The 16,690-nt window shown below is 40.1% G+C and overlaps 1 protein-coding gene across 2 annotated transcripts in view; it reads right to left on the bottom strand.

Moving 5' to 3' along the window:
• PLCB1 (phospholipase C beta 1) overlaps positions 1-16,690 on the bottom strand; it is an 819,608-nt gene that overhangs the window by 131,317 nt on the left and 671,601 nt on the right. For both annotated transcript variants that reach the window (XM_004383055.3, XM_004383054.3), the window contains exons 24-26: positions 7,993-8,125; positions 5,992-6,045; positions 1,989-2,208 (exon numbers count right to left, since the gene is read on the bottom strand). In XM_004383055.3, coding sequence (XP_004383112.1) covers positions 1,989-2,208; positions 5,992-6,045; positions 7,993-8,125 — 407 coding nt within the window. The remainder of the gene's footprint in view (positions 1-1,988; positions 2,209-5,991; positions 6,046-7,992; positions 8,126-16,690) is intronic.

Here is a 16,690-nt window from a genome sequence, read left to right as displayed (position 1 = left end):
TAGTATAATAGTTCATTAGAGTACTACAACACACTAAAGGATACTTTTAAAAATTATAAATTTTCTACATTATACACTTTTTAATACTACACATGACATTTTATTTTAAAAATGATGTGAGTTGATGTTTGTAAAGTTTTTGGGACAATGCCTCATGCCATGCTATCTTAAACAAACAAACAAACAAACAAAAACCAAACTCATTGCCATCGAGTCAATTCTGACTCATAGCGACTCTATAAGACAGACTAGAACTGCCCCCACAGAGTTTCCAAGGAGTGGCTGGTGGATTTGAAATGCCGATTTTTTTGGTTAACAGCCAAGCTCTTAACCACTGTGCCACCAGGGCTCCACTGGTGCTCACTAAATAACTAAAAAAATTAAAAATATTTTTGATGGTTAGCAAAATAGACCCTGAAGAAGGCAAAAATTAGTTGTGCTCTAAAGGAACAGCAATACAATTAAAAGTAACTATTTTACTTCCATTTCCTTATCATTAAACGAAAAAGAAAAATTCAATTTAACACTGTTGGTTAGGGAACTTCATGCTGCAATATACCATTTATTGTCCACAACAAGTTCATATCATAAGTCAAGGAAAGGTTTTTGAAGAAATTGCAGAAATCCACACTTAGAAGAGTAATCTCATAAAATTTGGGAAAGTAAATGAGCAAATTTATCTGGGCAAGGTAATTTCATAGGCCTCATAGTGTATGGATACTAAAGATTCTCACCATCAAGGTCTGTGTACATGAGGCTATAGAGAGACCCCTAGGCCCAAACACAGGAGTCTAGTCACCTGTGAAGATCTTCGCGGGTTTCAGAAGGAGAAGCCAAGATAGCTGAGACTTCTCTTTTTTACAAGACAAGGTGCTTCTACTACTAGGTTCTAGGTACGTGGCAAAAATTTATCCTGGCCAAGTTGGCAGCTATAATATGGGAAGTCAGTCAGTTGGTATTGGGGCCATGAGCTGGAACTCAAGAGTAGAGATTTACTGTATAATTAGTCCCAGAATTTGATTAGATAAAGAAATTCAGTCCACAAGCAAAACTGAATGGAAGTGACTCAAGAGCTGTAGAAATGAAGGGAGCTGGATGGTGTCTTAGGCTGGGTTCTCTAGAGGAGCAAAACTAGTGAAGTATATATATATATATATATTTAACGAAACAAACAAAAACAAACCCAAACCCATTACCATGGAGTCCATTTCGACTCATAGCAACCCTACAGCACAGAGTAGAACTGCCTCATAGGGTTTCCAAAGAGCAGCTGGTGGATTAAAATTGTCAGCCCGTTGGTTAGCAGCTAAATGCTTAACCACTGCACTACTAGGGCTCCATAAATATACATAGGGAGATAAAGAGATTTATTTCAAGGAAATGGCTCATGTAGTTGCGGAGGCTGGCAAGTCGCAAATCCGTGAGTCAGGCATCAGGCTGGAGGCTTCTCCTGACTCACGTGGTTGAAGGGGTTGCAAAATCCCCAAATCAGCAGATCAGGGGAAAAGGCTGCTGACTCCTGGGGTTGTGGGAGCTGGTGAGTCCAAAAATCTAGAGGCCAGGTGGCAGGCTGCTGGTTCATGTCATGGAAGTCAGAGGATGATGAGTCAGATGCCGGATTGAGAGTGACTGAGTTTTGCCAGAACATCCATACGTACTGGATGCAGGCCATACCCTCAAGAATACTCCCCTTACGTCAGATCACAAAATGGAGGATAATTACATTATACTGAGACTCATGGCCTAGCCAAGTTGACCCATAACATTAACCATCACAGACGGCTTTCCTTCTTGTGGTGGTATACTAAAAAACCCATTGCCATCCAGTCGATTGCGACCCATAGCAATCCTGTAGGACGGAGCAGAACTGCCTCAGAGGGTTTCATGGAGGTATAGCTTTAAATATGTCATCCAAAATATCAAAAACCATGTAAATGACTCTCTTTCTTCACCTTATCAAACAAGCGAAAAACACTCATTCCACTTACTTTTTCTTACTATCCTTTTTGGCAGTCTTTTCCAAGGCTGCCCTCCTTCGCAAGTAGTCATTCTGAATTTCATTATATTTTGTAGTGTGTTCTTTGATAAGGTCAGTGGTCTTCTTGTGGTGTCTCTTAACCAGGTCTTTCATTTCTTTGTAGTGTTTCTTTTGAAGTTTCACAAACGATTTCTGTTGCTTTAGCTCTTCAATGGTCTGCACTTCCACTTCTGCAACAAATGATTAGAAGAGCTTATAGACATGGAAGGACTGAAAAGACAGATGTGGGGAGGGGCAGCAACCCACCGTGAGCATTTGTCTGAGAAGGAGGGTCAACTGGTGCTTAAGAACACGGCTTTGATGTCAAACATATCTGAGTTCCAGTCTGGCCCTTCCACATGCTAACTTTGTGACCAAGTTACTGAACTTCTCAAAGCCCCAATTTTCTTACTTGTGATTTATTTTTATTTTTTCAGTTTTGATTACCTAGAAGCAGAGTGCAATATGGGGATTGGTTTGCATGTGATTTACTGGGAGGGATTCTCAGGAGAAGGAGAGTAATGGAAGCTGACAGCTCAGCCTGATCCCTTGGGGAGCCCTGGGGTATGAACTATAACAGAGTTGGTCTCACCTTGAGGCAAGAAGGTTGGCCCTGTAGGGTTGGGACAGTCAGTGGGGGAGGCAGGAGTTCCTGGATGAGAGGGCTTCCATTTGTCTGAGGGCAACTCTCCAGAGAAGGGGAAAGTTGTGAGCTGTTAGCAGCTAACACACTACAGCCAGGAGATGGTGTACCGGGCGGTAAAAGGGATCTGGACGTGGCACTGAAGGCAGCCACTTTAAGGGTAATAATACTTCCACTACTTTATAGGGTTGTTATGATGATGAAGTGAAGAATTCATGGAAACTATTTAACACAGGTTCTGGTGCTATGCCTCTAGAGGCTTGACAAGTGATTATACAGGTTCTGAGGCACCACCACAAAGGAGCACCATCCACGGGCAGACATTGTAGATTTGTATATTTATCACAGCAGTGTTCCAGTATATAGCAGTAAAATATCTTGGGGGAACATCTCTCAATCTAATTTGCATAAAGTCACCATAAGGGTTAGTGGCAACTACATAGTATTTTATCCAATGCTAAGAAAATTTTTTTTTCTCTCTCTTTTTATTTTTAAGATGCATTTGGATGACACATAAATATAATATCAGAAGTGAAATGACAAGGAATATATTCTGTGTTCTTATATCCTGCTCATTTTTTCTTTTTTTTTCTCTTTTTTTAATTGTGCTTTAGATGAAGGTTTACAGAACAAATTAGTTTCTCATTAAACAATACATATATTGTTTTGTGACATTGGTTGCACTAACACTTTTTGCATTTTATTGACGTATTTCATCAATTCTCAAATATGCACTTTTTGATATGGTAACGTTTCTGAAACCTGGCTGCATCTCTTACAGTCAGTGGGCTGTCAGCATTTGTCAGTGTTTTCTGTCTTAGCAGTATATAAACAGCGGGGTGCCTTACAACTGATGGTGTCTTAGCGTCGACGAATTATCATTTATTTGAACCTAGATTAAGTCATAGTTCACATGTTTCCATCCTTTGATTTGAATTTCCATTTTCTAAGAACTAAAAATGTTACCAGAAATATTTACAACTATCAGGAGATTCAGAAATAATATATGCCATGAATAACAACAGACCTGAATAGAAGATGAGATATTTAGTGGATAAACACTAAAATCTGAAAAATAATTTATGTTCCTAAATGCTAACTAAAGTCTTTAAGCAATTGAAATATGCTTCTTTTTAAAAATTTTTTTTTACTGTGTCTATTCTCCTGACATTTGATTCCTTTTGAGAAGGAGGAGGCTGGGGAGAGAATCAGTTACATTTTATTTAATGGTTACCCTCAGGCCCAGACTGACTCATTATGGTTGCATAATAGCTTATTGTATTAAGAATTTATTATTGGAACTGCTGCATTTTTGGTGATACATTCAATCCCACTTCTTTAAAAATGGTTTGTAGCACATAAACTATGGGTAGTTTATCAACAGGGTACATAATGTTCCAACCTATGATTAAAAATCTGTATCTGAAAGGCTATTCTTAGAATATACTCTTAGGTATTAAATTAATGTCCATTTATGTAAAGATAAAATGTCACTCATGAGCAAACCACTCAGAAATAACCACTGCTAATCTACTGGGATGCATCCACTGTCTTTTGTCTATGTGTTTGCGTGCTTTTAAATAACATTTGAATCACGTTCTATGTAAACTTCTGTCTTTTTTATTCTTTAACGCTGAACTGTGTTTCCCAGGGAACTCAATCTTTAAAAGCATGTTTTTTTTCTTTAAATATGTTCCTCAAGTATTTTTTCTATGCATATTTTGGTTAGACTTTTGGTGAAATATATACACATGCATAAAGCATACAAATCATAAATGTTCAGTCCTATAAATTTTCACAAAATGGATATGCTTCAATAGCCATCATCCAGACCAAAACTGAAATATTACTAGCACCCCAGAAACCCTCCTTTTGGTTCCTGCCCCCCACCAAGTATAACCCAAACCTGGGTTTCTAAAGGCATGAATTAGTTTTGCCTGTTTTTGAACTTCATATTCTTTCATGTCTGCCTTCCTTTCTTCAGCATTATGTCTGTGGGTTTTATCCACGTTGTTGTGTGTGATTGCGGTTTATTTACTCCTACAGCTGTTTACTATTCTATTGTGGGACTATATCATAGTTTATTTATTTCCCCTGCTCTTGATGGACATACTGCTAACAGTTTTTGGTTCTTATCAATAGTGCTGCTTTTCAACTGGACTAAACCAAAGCTAAGAAGTTTCCTGAATACAACCAAACACTTTGAGGGACAGAGTAGCAGGGGCAGGGGTCTGGGTGTCATGCTTTCAGGGGACATCTAGGTCAATTGGCATAACAACATTTATTAAGAAAATGTTCTGCATCCTACTTTGGTGAGTGGCGTCTGGGGTCTTAAAAGCTAGCAAGCGGCCATCTAAGATGAACCAATTGGTCCCAACCCATGTGGAACAAAGGAGAATGAAGAACACCAAAGTCACAAGGAAAGTATTAGCCCAAGAGACATAAAGGGCCACATAAACCAGAGACTCCATCAGCCTGAGACCAGAAGAACTAGATTGTGCCTGGCTACCACCAATGACCGTGCTGACAGGGAACAAAACAGAGAGTCCATGAGACTAAATGGGCAGCTCCTGTCTGGAGGTGAGATGAGAAGGCAGAGAGGGTCAGGAGCTGGTTGAATGGACATGGGAAATCAGGGGTGGAAAGGAGGAGTGTGCTGTCATAGTATAGGGAGAGCAATTAGGGTCACGTACCAATGTATGTATAAATTTTTGTATGAGAGACTAACTTGAATTGTAAACTTTACACTTAAAGTACTACAATAAAATAAAAATAAAAATAAATAATGCTGCTTTTGGTAAATATGCGCATTCATTTTGTTGTGTATTGGGTCAAGTACTTTAAATGTTTTTTAAGATTCCAATACATACCGCTAATTGTATTAAAGAAAGTTTGTTCCAATTTCAGTCCTACTAGTTATGTAACTAACCAAATATAAAATATTTCCAAACTGAATCACAGCTCTCAAACTCATCACAAATGGATCATATTCTGAATATGTAAAATACAGCGTATTGTCAGCACTTTGGGAAAACGTGTTCCTCAACAGTGGGTCACCGTTCCAGTATGAAACTATTCTTTGATTCTAAAATAGGTATCTTGTGAAATTATGTTTTTATCCTAGCAGGGTCCTGTCTAACAAGTAAGGCTACTTCTCTGTCATTACATCATGTTACTCAGCCTAAACAACGACTGTATATCTGTAGCTTTTTTAGGGAAGAAATAATACTGGGGCTATTTTTCAGAGATGAACAGAAATCTCCTCTCCTCTAAATGCTTATACTGCACAATATTCAGCTGCATAATTCCATGGCGGGAGGGTGGTACTTACCTGTTAGGACACTCTGAATAAGATCTTCTGTTTTTGCAGGTGCCTTTACAGAACCTGCAATAAAGAGACAAAATAAATAGCCTTCTTTAACTTCTTTTTAAATTTTATCCCTTCTGTAAAACAGCAATGTTTGACCCTTGAGTTGAAGTCTCTTTATGGATAAATTACAAATTGTGGGGGAGAAATAGTCTAAAAAAATATTCTAGAAAAGATCTCCATTTTTGCATCTCTGAGGCACACCAAATTAAATGTGAAATTGTATGCTCTATAGGGAGAAGAAAGCACATCTTTAGCCTTTGAATCAAAACTCCTCGCTGGTTTAACAAGTTCCATCTAGGCAATGCTATTGCCACCTTCTGGCAAAATCAGGAATAGCAAGTACTCTTTAAAAAAAATTATGGTGTTTTAGGCAAAAGTTTACTCAGCAAGTTAGGTTCCCCTTTAACAATTTTTATGCAAATTATTCCACGCCATTGGTTGCAGTTTTTACAATGTGTCACTATTCTCATTATTTCCATTCTGTTTGTTCTGTTTCCATTAATATACCCTCCCTTCCCCTCCTTGCTTTCTCACCTTTGCTTTTGGGTAAATGTTGATTGTTTGGTCTCATATAGTTCATTGTTTAAGGGAGCACATTACTCATGGGTGGTATTGTTTATTTTATAAGCCAATCTATTATTTGGCTTAAAGGTGACCTACAGAAATAGTTTCATTCCAAGTTCAAAGGGTATCTTCTGGCCATAGTCTTGGGGGTTCCTCTAGTCTCTATTGGCCCAGTAGGTCTGGCCTTGTTCAGAAATCTGAGTTTTGTTCTACATGTTTCTCCCATTCTATCTGGGACCTTCTATTGTGTCCCTGGTCAGAACAGTCAGTAGTGGTAGCCAGGCACCATCTAGTTCTTCTTGTCTCAGGTCAGAAGAGGCTGTGGTTTGTGTAGCCTACTAGTTGTGTGGACCAGTTTCTTCTTTGAGCCTTTGACTTCCTTCCTTCTCTTTTGCTCCATATGAATAGAGACCAATAGTTGTATCTTAGATGGCTGCTTGCAAGCTTTTAAGACCCCAGATTCTACTCACCAAACTAGGAAGCAGAACATTATCTTTGTGAACTATGTTATGCCAAGTGACTACTTTGACCTCCGTGACTATGGTCTCAAGCCTTTTGGCTCAGTAAACCAATCCCGCGAGTTGTTTGGATACGTCTAGGAAGCCTCCATAACTGTGCCCCCTCTGTGATTTTTTGCAAGTAGTCTTTTTAAGATCAAATGCTGACTGCTTCTCCGAAGAGAGGAAGGTGAGACTTTAGCTTGCTTACTTTGCTTACAGGAAAGAATGATTGCTGGAAAAATACATCGTGTTTTGGAAAGTAGAGGGCCAATGGAAACAAGGACAATCCTCAGTGAAATAGACTGACATGCCAGCCACAGCAATGGACTCAAACATACCAGTGATCACGAAGATGGCACAGAACCAGGCAACCAGTCATTCTATTCCACATAAAGTCACTGTGAGTTGGAACCCACCCAAGGGCAACTAACAAAAACAACATGAGGGCAAAATGAGATAATCCACGTGAAGGACGGCACCTTGTAGAGGCTCAACGTTACTGAAGAGTTAGTTAGAGAGGAAAAGGAATTCCTGGCAGGGACTTAACCTAAAGTAGGGAGATAGGGCTAAGAAAGTGCTTCTAAAGCACTGACGTTTACAAATCGCTTGAACAATTCTTCACAAGCCCTGCCAGGGATGGATCACAATCCATCATGAAATAAAGAATTTTTGTGTGGCTTCATGAGTTATCACCAGAACCAGACAAACACTTATGAGTTTCTCTTAGCATTCACTCATTCACTCATTCATTCATTCCACATTTAGGGAGTACCCCTAAGTCCGTGCACCTTTGCTCCCTTGATGCTTTAGCCAACCAAATCGTGCTGTCTCCTTCAGTGGCAGGAATAAACTGGACACTCATAGTCAGGTTGTACAGCTCTCTTTTCATATTGCTTACCTGGAGCTGCCTGGCTGTGCAGAGCCTGGGAGGGGGGCTTGGGTGCCAGCGATGCCGTGTGATTCACTCCGTTTTCTGCTGGAGTTGTCCTTGCTTCACTTGGAGCCTCTGATGGTGTTTCCCCAGGATCAGCCTGAAATCACAGACAGCCTTTCATTTTCCACTTTCTTTATTATTCTTTTATTGCCTTCCTAAACCAACAAGGCAATATTTTGTAGCATTTCACAACGCATTTGGAGTCTGAAATATCAAATTTGAAACTGGCTAGAAAGCAGGGTAAAAACAGCATGGTGTTGCACCATGATTGTGGAAGGATAACTTCATTTGAGGGCCGGATTTTTATGCCTTCCTATCTCCATGTCCTTGGAAGTGCCCTTCCACACTCACTCTGGACCTGACCATGTGATTTTCTTTGGGCAAATGAGAGTAGCAAACTTGACCCAAGCAGAGGCTTGAAAAAAACCTTGCGAATTTCTCCTTTTTCTCTGATGCCCTGCTAGAGCCTTGGAGGATAAAAGAGTATGTGGAGGAGGGTTGAGTTACCCTAGCCAAGGCTTTCCTAGACCAGCCAGCCCCTAGCTGAACACAAGTAGATGAATAAGTCCAGCCAAGATCAGCTGAGATGGGTCCAGTTCCACAGATTGCCCAGCTGACTGAATGACTCAGAAAAAAATAGTAAGTGGTTGATGTTGCAAGCTACCAAGTTTGTGGGTTGCTTGTTATGCAGCAATAGCTAACTGAGGCAGTAGTCAAGAGCACAGATTCTGGAACCAGACTTGCTGAGGTTCAAATCCTGGCCCTACCACTCTCTGTTGTTGTGTGCAATTGAACTGATTCCGACTCATAGCAACCTTACAGGACAGAGTAGAGCTTCCCTATAGGGTTTCGTAGGCTGTAATATTTATGGGAGCAGATGGCCACGTCTTTTCTTCCGCAGAGTGGCTGGAGGGTTTGAAACACTGACCTTTTGGTTGGCAGCCGAGTGTTTAACCATTGCACCACCAGGGCTCCTTCCTACCAGTGTAATATTGGGCAAGTCTCTTAATTTTTTGTTCTTCAGTTTCCTGATCTTTATAGAAGAGAATATGTATCTACCAGGATCATAATATTATCTATCTTGGAAGGTTATTTAGCAAATTAAATAAGTTCACATATATAGAGTGCTTAGAACAGTTTCTGGCACAGAGTAAATCCAAAATATGTGTGTTAAATAAATAAATGAAATGAAATGAGTAAAACATTTAAGCTTGCACAACACTGCCAAGGAATATTAATAATAAATGCATCCAATCTTATGAAATCTTCATTCCACCTCTCCAACACTGGGGCCTGAGTAATGACGTCCTCTTTTAAGATGCTTTTCAACGCTCATAATGCTTTGCAACTCTTTTTTTCTTTTTTTTTTTTAGAACTGCCTTCTTTGTCCATGGCAAGCTTTCCTGACAATGAGGGTTTGCTAATGGTCTACTTTGTAGTACATTAGGCAAACAAAAAAATAGGAAATAATCCAAAGATATTTGGAGCCCAGTATTGTGACATTTTGTTATAACAGCAGATGTTGAGGGATAATATTTTCAGCAAAAGGTAAGATGAGAATAAAATAATGACAGTGATTGTCACCAGTGGCATTAATCCCCCAAAGCAGCTTTAAAATGAGTTTCCAAACTGCTTCAAGCAATGGCAGAATTTACATCAATTAAACAAGTACTCTCTGCTTCTCTGCCTGGCATAAGTCAGGCTGCGCAGAGGTGAAGGAGACGGGCTTTGACACCAATGGCTGGACATCAAGTTGGAAGGAGGAGCCTAAACAAGTAACCTAGACTTACTTGTTGTGGTGGAACTCCAGCTTTTGAAAAATGGCTACTTCAGATAGTAAGTTCTGGTAGAGCTGCATTATTTAATTACATTTATCGGGAAAATTCTCCCTAGAATGATTGTGTTGAGGCGAGGCATGGTACATCTCTCTTTGACCAGTGAGAAATTGTAAACTACAGGCTCATGGGCCAAATGAAGCTTACACAAGTGTTTACTTTGGCCTACCCAGCACTGTCAAATTTTTTACATTAAAAAAAAATGAATTCTTGGATTCTTTTGAAAAATCATATGTGGCGACACTGAGCCTGTATTCCCACATTTGGCTAGAGCTGAGTATGGCTGCCCTTGACTCTTGTAGGCATGTGAGGTTGTGGGAAACCCTTGAGACAACTGAAAAGAACCAGAGATGTTTGGTCACAAAATTCATAAAGGAAATGCATCTCCAGTGCACAGGAGGGACTGAGGCAAAGAGAATGTCAGAAGGAGCACTGGGTCATTGGCTGTCCCTTGGGCCTGGTCCTCTGTCTTGATTTCAGTAGAAGTGAGGCCTCCTAGGAGTTTCTGGGTGGTGTAAAAAGTTAACGTGCTCAGCTGCTAGCCAAAAGGTTGATGGTTCAAATCTACTCAGAGGCACCTTGGAAGAAAGACCTGGCAACCTACTGCTGAAAAATCTGAGCCATTGAAATCGCTATGTAGCACAGTTCAATTCTGGTACACAGGGGTTCACCCCAAGTTGAAATCAACATGATGATTAAGATTAAGTCTACCCAGCCTCAGCAGTTTTGGGGGGCACCCATGGTTACTGCTTTGGAAACAGGGAGTGAAGTTGCCCAAATTTCATGGGCATTTGCCCTTTATTTCTAGACACATTTCTGGAACCATGTGGGGGAAGGAATTAGATTCTTTTCAATGTGACAGCTGACTGAAATTAACCCATGGCAGAAAGACAGGAAAAAAAAAAAAAAAAGAGAGAGAATTTTGATGGAGGAAAGAATGGAGGTGATAGGGAAACCCAGCTTTCATGAAGGTAATAATGTGTGGCATCTTGTTGGCAACTAGCTTTAGTGTCTCAGAGACATCAGGGGAGAGGCAGAGTCAAAATGAATCCAGCAAGCTTATTTTCACCTTGCATCCTATTTACACACATCCCCAGTGAGTATATGCTTTTTGTAAAACCAAGGCCAACTTTTGATTGAGTCAAACTCAAAGAAAGAAAGAAATCTCTGCTTATCAAGGACATGTAAGACGAAGCCCCTATTTTCCTGAGACTGACATAATGGCTATAAATATGCAGAGATTTAAAAGAAAAGCAAATACGTGTTGAGTAAAGACACAGGCCAAAGTTTTATAGTTACAACTGAGGCTCGTAACAAGGGTTGGTGCTGAACTTGGAAGTAGGCTTTGAAGAACTGTTTAGCCCAGGGGTCACACACTCAGATGCCTCCAGGCAAGGCGGGCTGCATTGCACAACCCCAGAAGGAGCCATTCACACTGTACATTCACAGGCAGTTCGTGGAATAATGGAAATGAGTGAAGAGCAACTGGGTAAAGTGAGGCCGTGTCCAGAGCTGGAGAGATCGCTCCTGTAAAGGGGGGCAGCTGCCACTCAGTTTCAGCTGGTTGTTGCCCAGGCTTCAAGAAAAGCTGGAAAACAAAAATTTTTATGTGAAATCTCCCAATTTTAAAATACTGGGAGGCCAAACAAAACACATTTTCAAACTGCATTTGGCCCACAAGCTGCGCACCTGTCCCCTCTGCTCAGAGGAGCAGAGTTTGCCTGGAATTCTGGATTGCTGAAGGGAAACAGGTGTGCTGGAAACGTAGCGGGTCAGGGACCAGCTAGTCTGTAGTCTGTCCTCCTCACCTCCCCACCCCTGTATCTGAAGGGAGCTGCGAGAAGAGTGTGAATAAGGAGGAAATTGAATACTGGGCTGAGGATTTGGGCATCCTTGTGTAGTATGACACTTGTCAGAGACCTCCTAGATTTTCTAGAAACTAATTTCATATATTAGTTTAGTGAGAATTTATAATGACAAGTATATCAGACTGATGTTTGAATATTTTTGCTAACTAAGGGTTATATGTACCAATTTTAATTAACAGCATTTATCTAGTGGAGATTTATAATAGAAGCAGCTGTCCGGCACCACCCACCAGATCCTGTTAACACACACCAGCCTCATCACCCAGTCAGGGTAGACAGCGCCGTCAGCTCCATAAGAAATCAGACATGTTATTAAGAGTCTTAAGACTTTATTCAAAGCCATGTAACTTGCTAGAGGTCATGCAGTTAAGAGCAACGCTGTTATTTGAATATGTGTTAGAGTTCAAAGAGCAAGTCCTTCCTACTGTAGTAACCAGCTGCCATCTGGTCCACTCCGACTCACGGCAACCCCATGTGTACCAGTTTACCTTTTATACTACGGTAACAGCAACTTAAGGAACTGCACTATCAACTTAATTTGCTTCTGAGCTAGAGGAAGATGTGAATTTAATTATAATTCTCAAAGAGCTTACTCTGTTGCATTAAAAAAGCATTCGTATATGAAAAGTTAAATAAATGGTTAAATACAAGAACTGAAAAAACAAGAAAGCACTTCTAGTAGTGCGATACTATAATTTAACATTGCGGCATCATGATTGAAAGACTGAATAATTCCTACTATACAAATATGTGAGCTGAAATGTAAAAACCCAAAGGCTTTCATTTGTCAAACATTCTTTTTTAAGAGTTTGAATAAAACAAGCATGAACTCCTTTCACGTGACACTGGAAATCACTATGGCAATAAAGAATTAGAAATGTCATGTTTTCCTAATTTAACTGAGAGACTGTTAGGATTCAATCAGACGGATTTCATGGGAATAAGGTTCAGAAGATAGTACTTCAGTTGCACTAAATTTTGCTTAGCAGGCTAGAGAACAGTGTGTTGAAGAAACCACAACGGAAGTAGGCTCTTGCCCTCTAGTGGCCAAACGAAAGCATTACAATACCTTTTCCTTCCACACGTACTTGGAGATGATTTTTTAAAGTCATGGTACTTAAAAAAATAATATTTATCTATTTTCAAAATGAACAGAAGTGTCTTGTAAATACCCTCAAAATGTATCAATAAAAGGATAACTAAAAGGGCTATTTTGATAAGTTTTACAGAGTGAGGGGATGCTACCTGGTATGGTAGTTGAGAAGATTTGAGATTTGAGAAGATTCCGAGATGAGCTCAGAAACCGCTGCTTTGGAGCCCTACATCCATCCGTCTCCGTTAGAAGCTGAGCACTTAACCACTGCGCCACCACAGCTCCTCAAGTCCTATAAAACCCATTGCTGTGGAGTTGATTCTGATTGATAGCGACCCTGTAGAACAGAGCAGAACTGCCCCATAGGGTTTCCGAGGAGCAGCTGGTGGACTCCAACTGCAGACCTTTTTTTTTTTTCTTTTTTTGGTTAACGGCCATAGCTCTTAACCACTGTGCCACCAAAAAACCCCAAAACGAAACTTGTTGCCGTCCAGTCGATTCCGACTCAGCGATCCTATAGGTCAGAGTACAACTGCCCCGTAAGGTTCCAAGAAGCTGCTAGTGCATTCGAACTGCCGACCTTAACCACTGCACCACCAGGGCTCCTCAAGTTCTATAACAGCATCTAATTTTACTTGTTATTATATAGCTCATACTCAGCACAGTGACTCACACACAGTTGTGGTCAAAAATCACTCATTAAATGAATCAGTGAATAAATCCACATTTAATTGTATGTCTGTGCACTTCCAGTAGATACAATGATAAAGTCCTGAAACTAAAGAACCAACAAAATGCTCTGCTAATACACGACAAATATTTTTTTGGATGAATAAATGAATCAATGAATGAAAAGAATGAAGATGGCGGCTCTTCCTGTTTGAAGTTAGAACGTGTGTATTTAACCCATCTTAGAACTGTAGCAGGTTATTTAGAAAGAGAGGAGCCCAGGTAGCGGAGTGGTTAAGCGCCGAAAGATCGGCGATTCTACCGTTCCAACCCACCAGCCGCTCCGCGGGAGAAAGATGTGGCAGTCTGCTTTCTTAAAGATTACAGCCTTGGAAACCATATGGGGCAGTTCTACTCTGTCCTATAGAGTCGCTATGAGTCGGAATTGACGCCACAGCAATAGGTTTTTTGGTATTTAGAAAGAGATTAAAAATTAAAGGGCAAAAGGACGTAGATCTACTGACTATTTTATATACGGGGTGCATATATTGTACAATTATTTCTACCAGCTTTAATTTATTAGAAAAAAATTCTAACAGTCTCCAAAAGAAATCGCTAGGAATCAACTCCTTGCAGTTCAAGAGAAATAATGGATTCCTTTTTTAAAGAGGAAGTAGACCAACCACTCTTTACACTCACCCTGGGGGAATGTATCTGTCAAATTAATTAAGCTAAATCGTTTGGCAAAGACTATATTCAATCACTCAAGAAACAGATTCTGAACAATTTTCAGAGAAGAGAGCTTCTCCCGGAGCCCTTCCCAGGGTTCTGTGATTAAGCTGACTTTTTAGAGTGGATGGAATTGATGGGGAGAGCCACACATGGAGACGGATGGATGCAGGCTCCAAAGCAGCGGTTTCTGAGCTGATTTCTGGACCAGTAGCATCAGCATCACCCGGCATGTGTCAGAAATGCAAATTATTGGTCCACTTCAGACCCTCTGAATCAGAAACTCTGGAGATGAAACCCAGAAATCTGTGTTTTAATAAGCCCTCTAGGTGATTCTTATAAATGCTGAAGTTTGAGAGTTTTACTACTCAAAATATGGCCCCTGGACCAGCAGCATCAGCATCACCTGGAACCTCGTTAGAATTGTAGAATCTCATGCCCTACTCCAGCCCTGGAGCTACAGTGTCACAAGATCCCCAGGTGATCTGTATCCACATTAAATTTGAGAAACGCTGCTGTAGAGTTTACTTAAAAAGGAGTGGCTGGTGGATTCGAATCGCTGACCTTTTGGTTAGCAGCTGTATCACTTAACCACTGGTGCCACCAGGGCTCCAAAAACTCTAAAGGTTACTCAAATATTACAGTTTCATTACAGAGGTAGTGCAGTGTGTTGTAGTGCAGACTCTTGTCAAAAGCCAAACTGAGAGTGCGAGGGTGGGAAGTGGGGGAGGCAAGTAGGACGCAGTGCCCTGGGTGTCTTGTGCGTGCCCTGGGCGCTGCTTGAGGCAGGGCTCCAATTAGCAGTTTCTATTGGCCATCACAATTTCCATAGCCAGCTGTGAGAGATCATTCAGCAATTTAACACTAATTGCCTAGGCGCTATTTTCCATAGTCAGGCCCCTGCCCTTGCTAGTCCTATTGTACTCCACCGACCAGTACATCACACTCCCCCCGGGGGTCTTATTAGAGATGCAAGTCTCAGTCTCCACTCCAGACTCACTAAATCAGGATCAGCATTTTCGCCATGATGCCCAGGTCTGCAGATTAAACATTAAGAAGCACTGATGTAGAACATGAGTTCTGGAGACAGATTGCTTGGGTTTCACTCCCAACTCCGCTCCTCACTAGTTTTGAGGCCCTAGGTGAGGAATTTAACTTCTTGGGACTCAGTTTCTACATCTGTTAAACGGGAATAATAATAGTAATTAAGACATATGGTTGTTTTGAGGATTAAATGAATTAATACATGTAAAGGGTTCAGAACCATGCCTGGTAAATAGTAAGCACCCAGTAAACATTCCTTCTATTTATATTTTCTCTGCTCCTCTGACACGCTAAAACAAATCACCTTCAAATATTGCCTTTGGACATTAATATTATCATATAACATTTTGTAATCAATATATTGGACTTATCTACTTTTCCCCTTTACAAGTATATTTTAAAAATAGAAAATAAAAAGTTTTACTGATGTCTCATTAAAACCAATTGCCGTCGAATTGATTCCAACTCATGGCAACCCCATGTGTGTCAGAGTAGACCTGTGCTCCATAGGGTTTTCAATGGCTGTGGTCTTGGAAGTAGATTGCCAGGCCTTTCTTTTGGGCACCTCTGGGTAGATTCGAACCACCAACCTTTTTGTTAGTAGCTGAGTGGTTAACTGTTTGCACCACCCAGGAATTCCAATATCTCACTAGGAACCTCTATAACCACATTCAAGTATTAGGACATGTGAAATATTTAAAGAACATTTTGTAAAATATATAGATATAGATAGATAGATACAGATATGACAGAAAACATGCTTGAAGGACATACACCAAAAACTTTTTCAGTATCTGAGGGATTATTTAGGGTTTTTTTAAATTTTTTTTATTATTTTGTTTCTTTTTTCCTTTACTATGTTTTAAAATAGAAACCCTGGTGGAGTAGTGGTTAAGTGCTACGGCTGCTAAACAAAAGGTCAGCAGTTTAAATCCACCAGGGGCTCCTTGGAAACTCTATGGTGCAGTTCTACCCAGTCCTATAGGGTCGTTATGAGTTGGAATTGACTCGATGGCAACAGGTTTGGTTTTTGGGTTTTATGTTTTAAAATATTTTTATATGGCTTTTTACTTAGAAGAATAGTTACAAAGCCTTTGTTATGATTCAGAAGGAGCTCTTATTCTACAATTTCTTATTTCTCAACCCTGAATTATGATTCTTAAAAAAGTCAAATTAAGTCTAGCAACTAAAATCTCTGTGATTCCTTAACTTCCCACAACAACAAAATTATAACACCCTTTTTATATGTTCTGAAATAAATGTTGATTGTTCAAAGAATGGGAAGGGGAATTCAACTTTCCTACTTCGTTGTTTTTCAAATTACTTTATGGAGATAAGTCACTAGGCTATTAAAAATCTGATAGTATTTTCCAGTCCAATGAAGTCTCTAATTTTCAATAGAAATGACCTTTCGAAGTACCAAG

The sequence above is a fragment of the Trichechus manatus genome, unplaced genomic scaffold, assembly GCF_000243295.1.
Source record: "Trichechus manatus latirostris isolate Lorelei unplaced genomic scaffold, TriManLat1.0 scaffold00104, whole genome shotgun sequence".
NCBI lineage: Eukaryota > Metazoa > Chordata > Mammalia > Sirenia > Trichechidae > Trichechus > Trichechus manatus.
The sequence above is the reverse complement of the archived record's forward strand: the minus strand, read 5'-3'. Positions and strand labels throughout refer to the sequence as shown.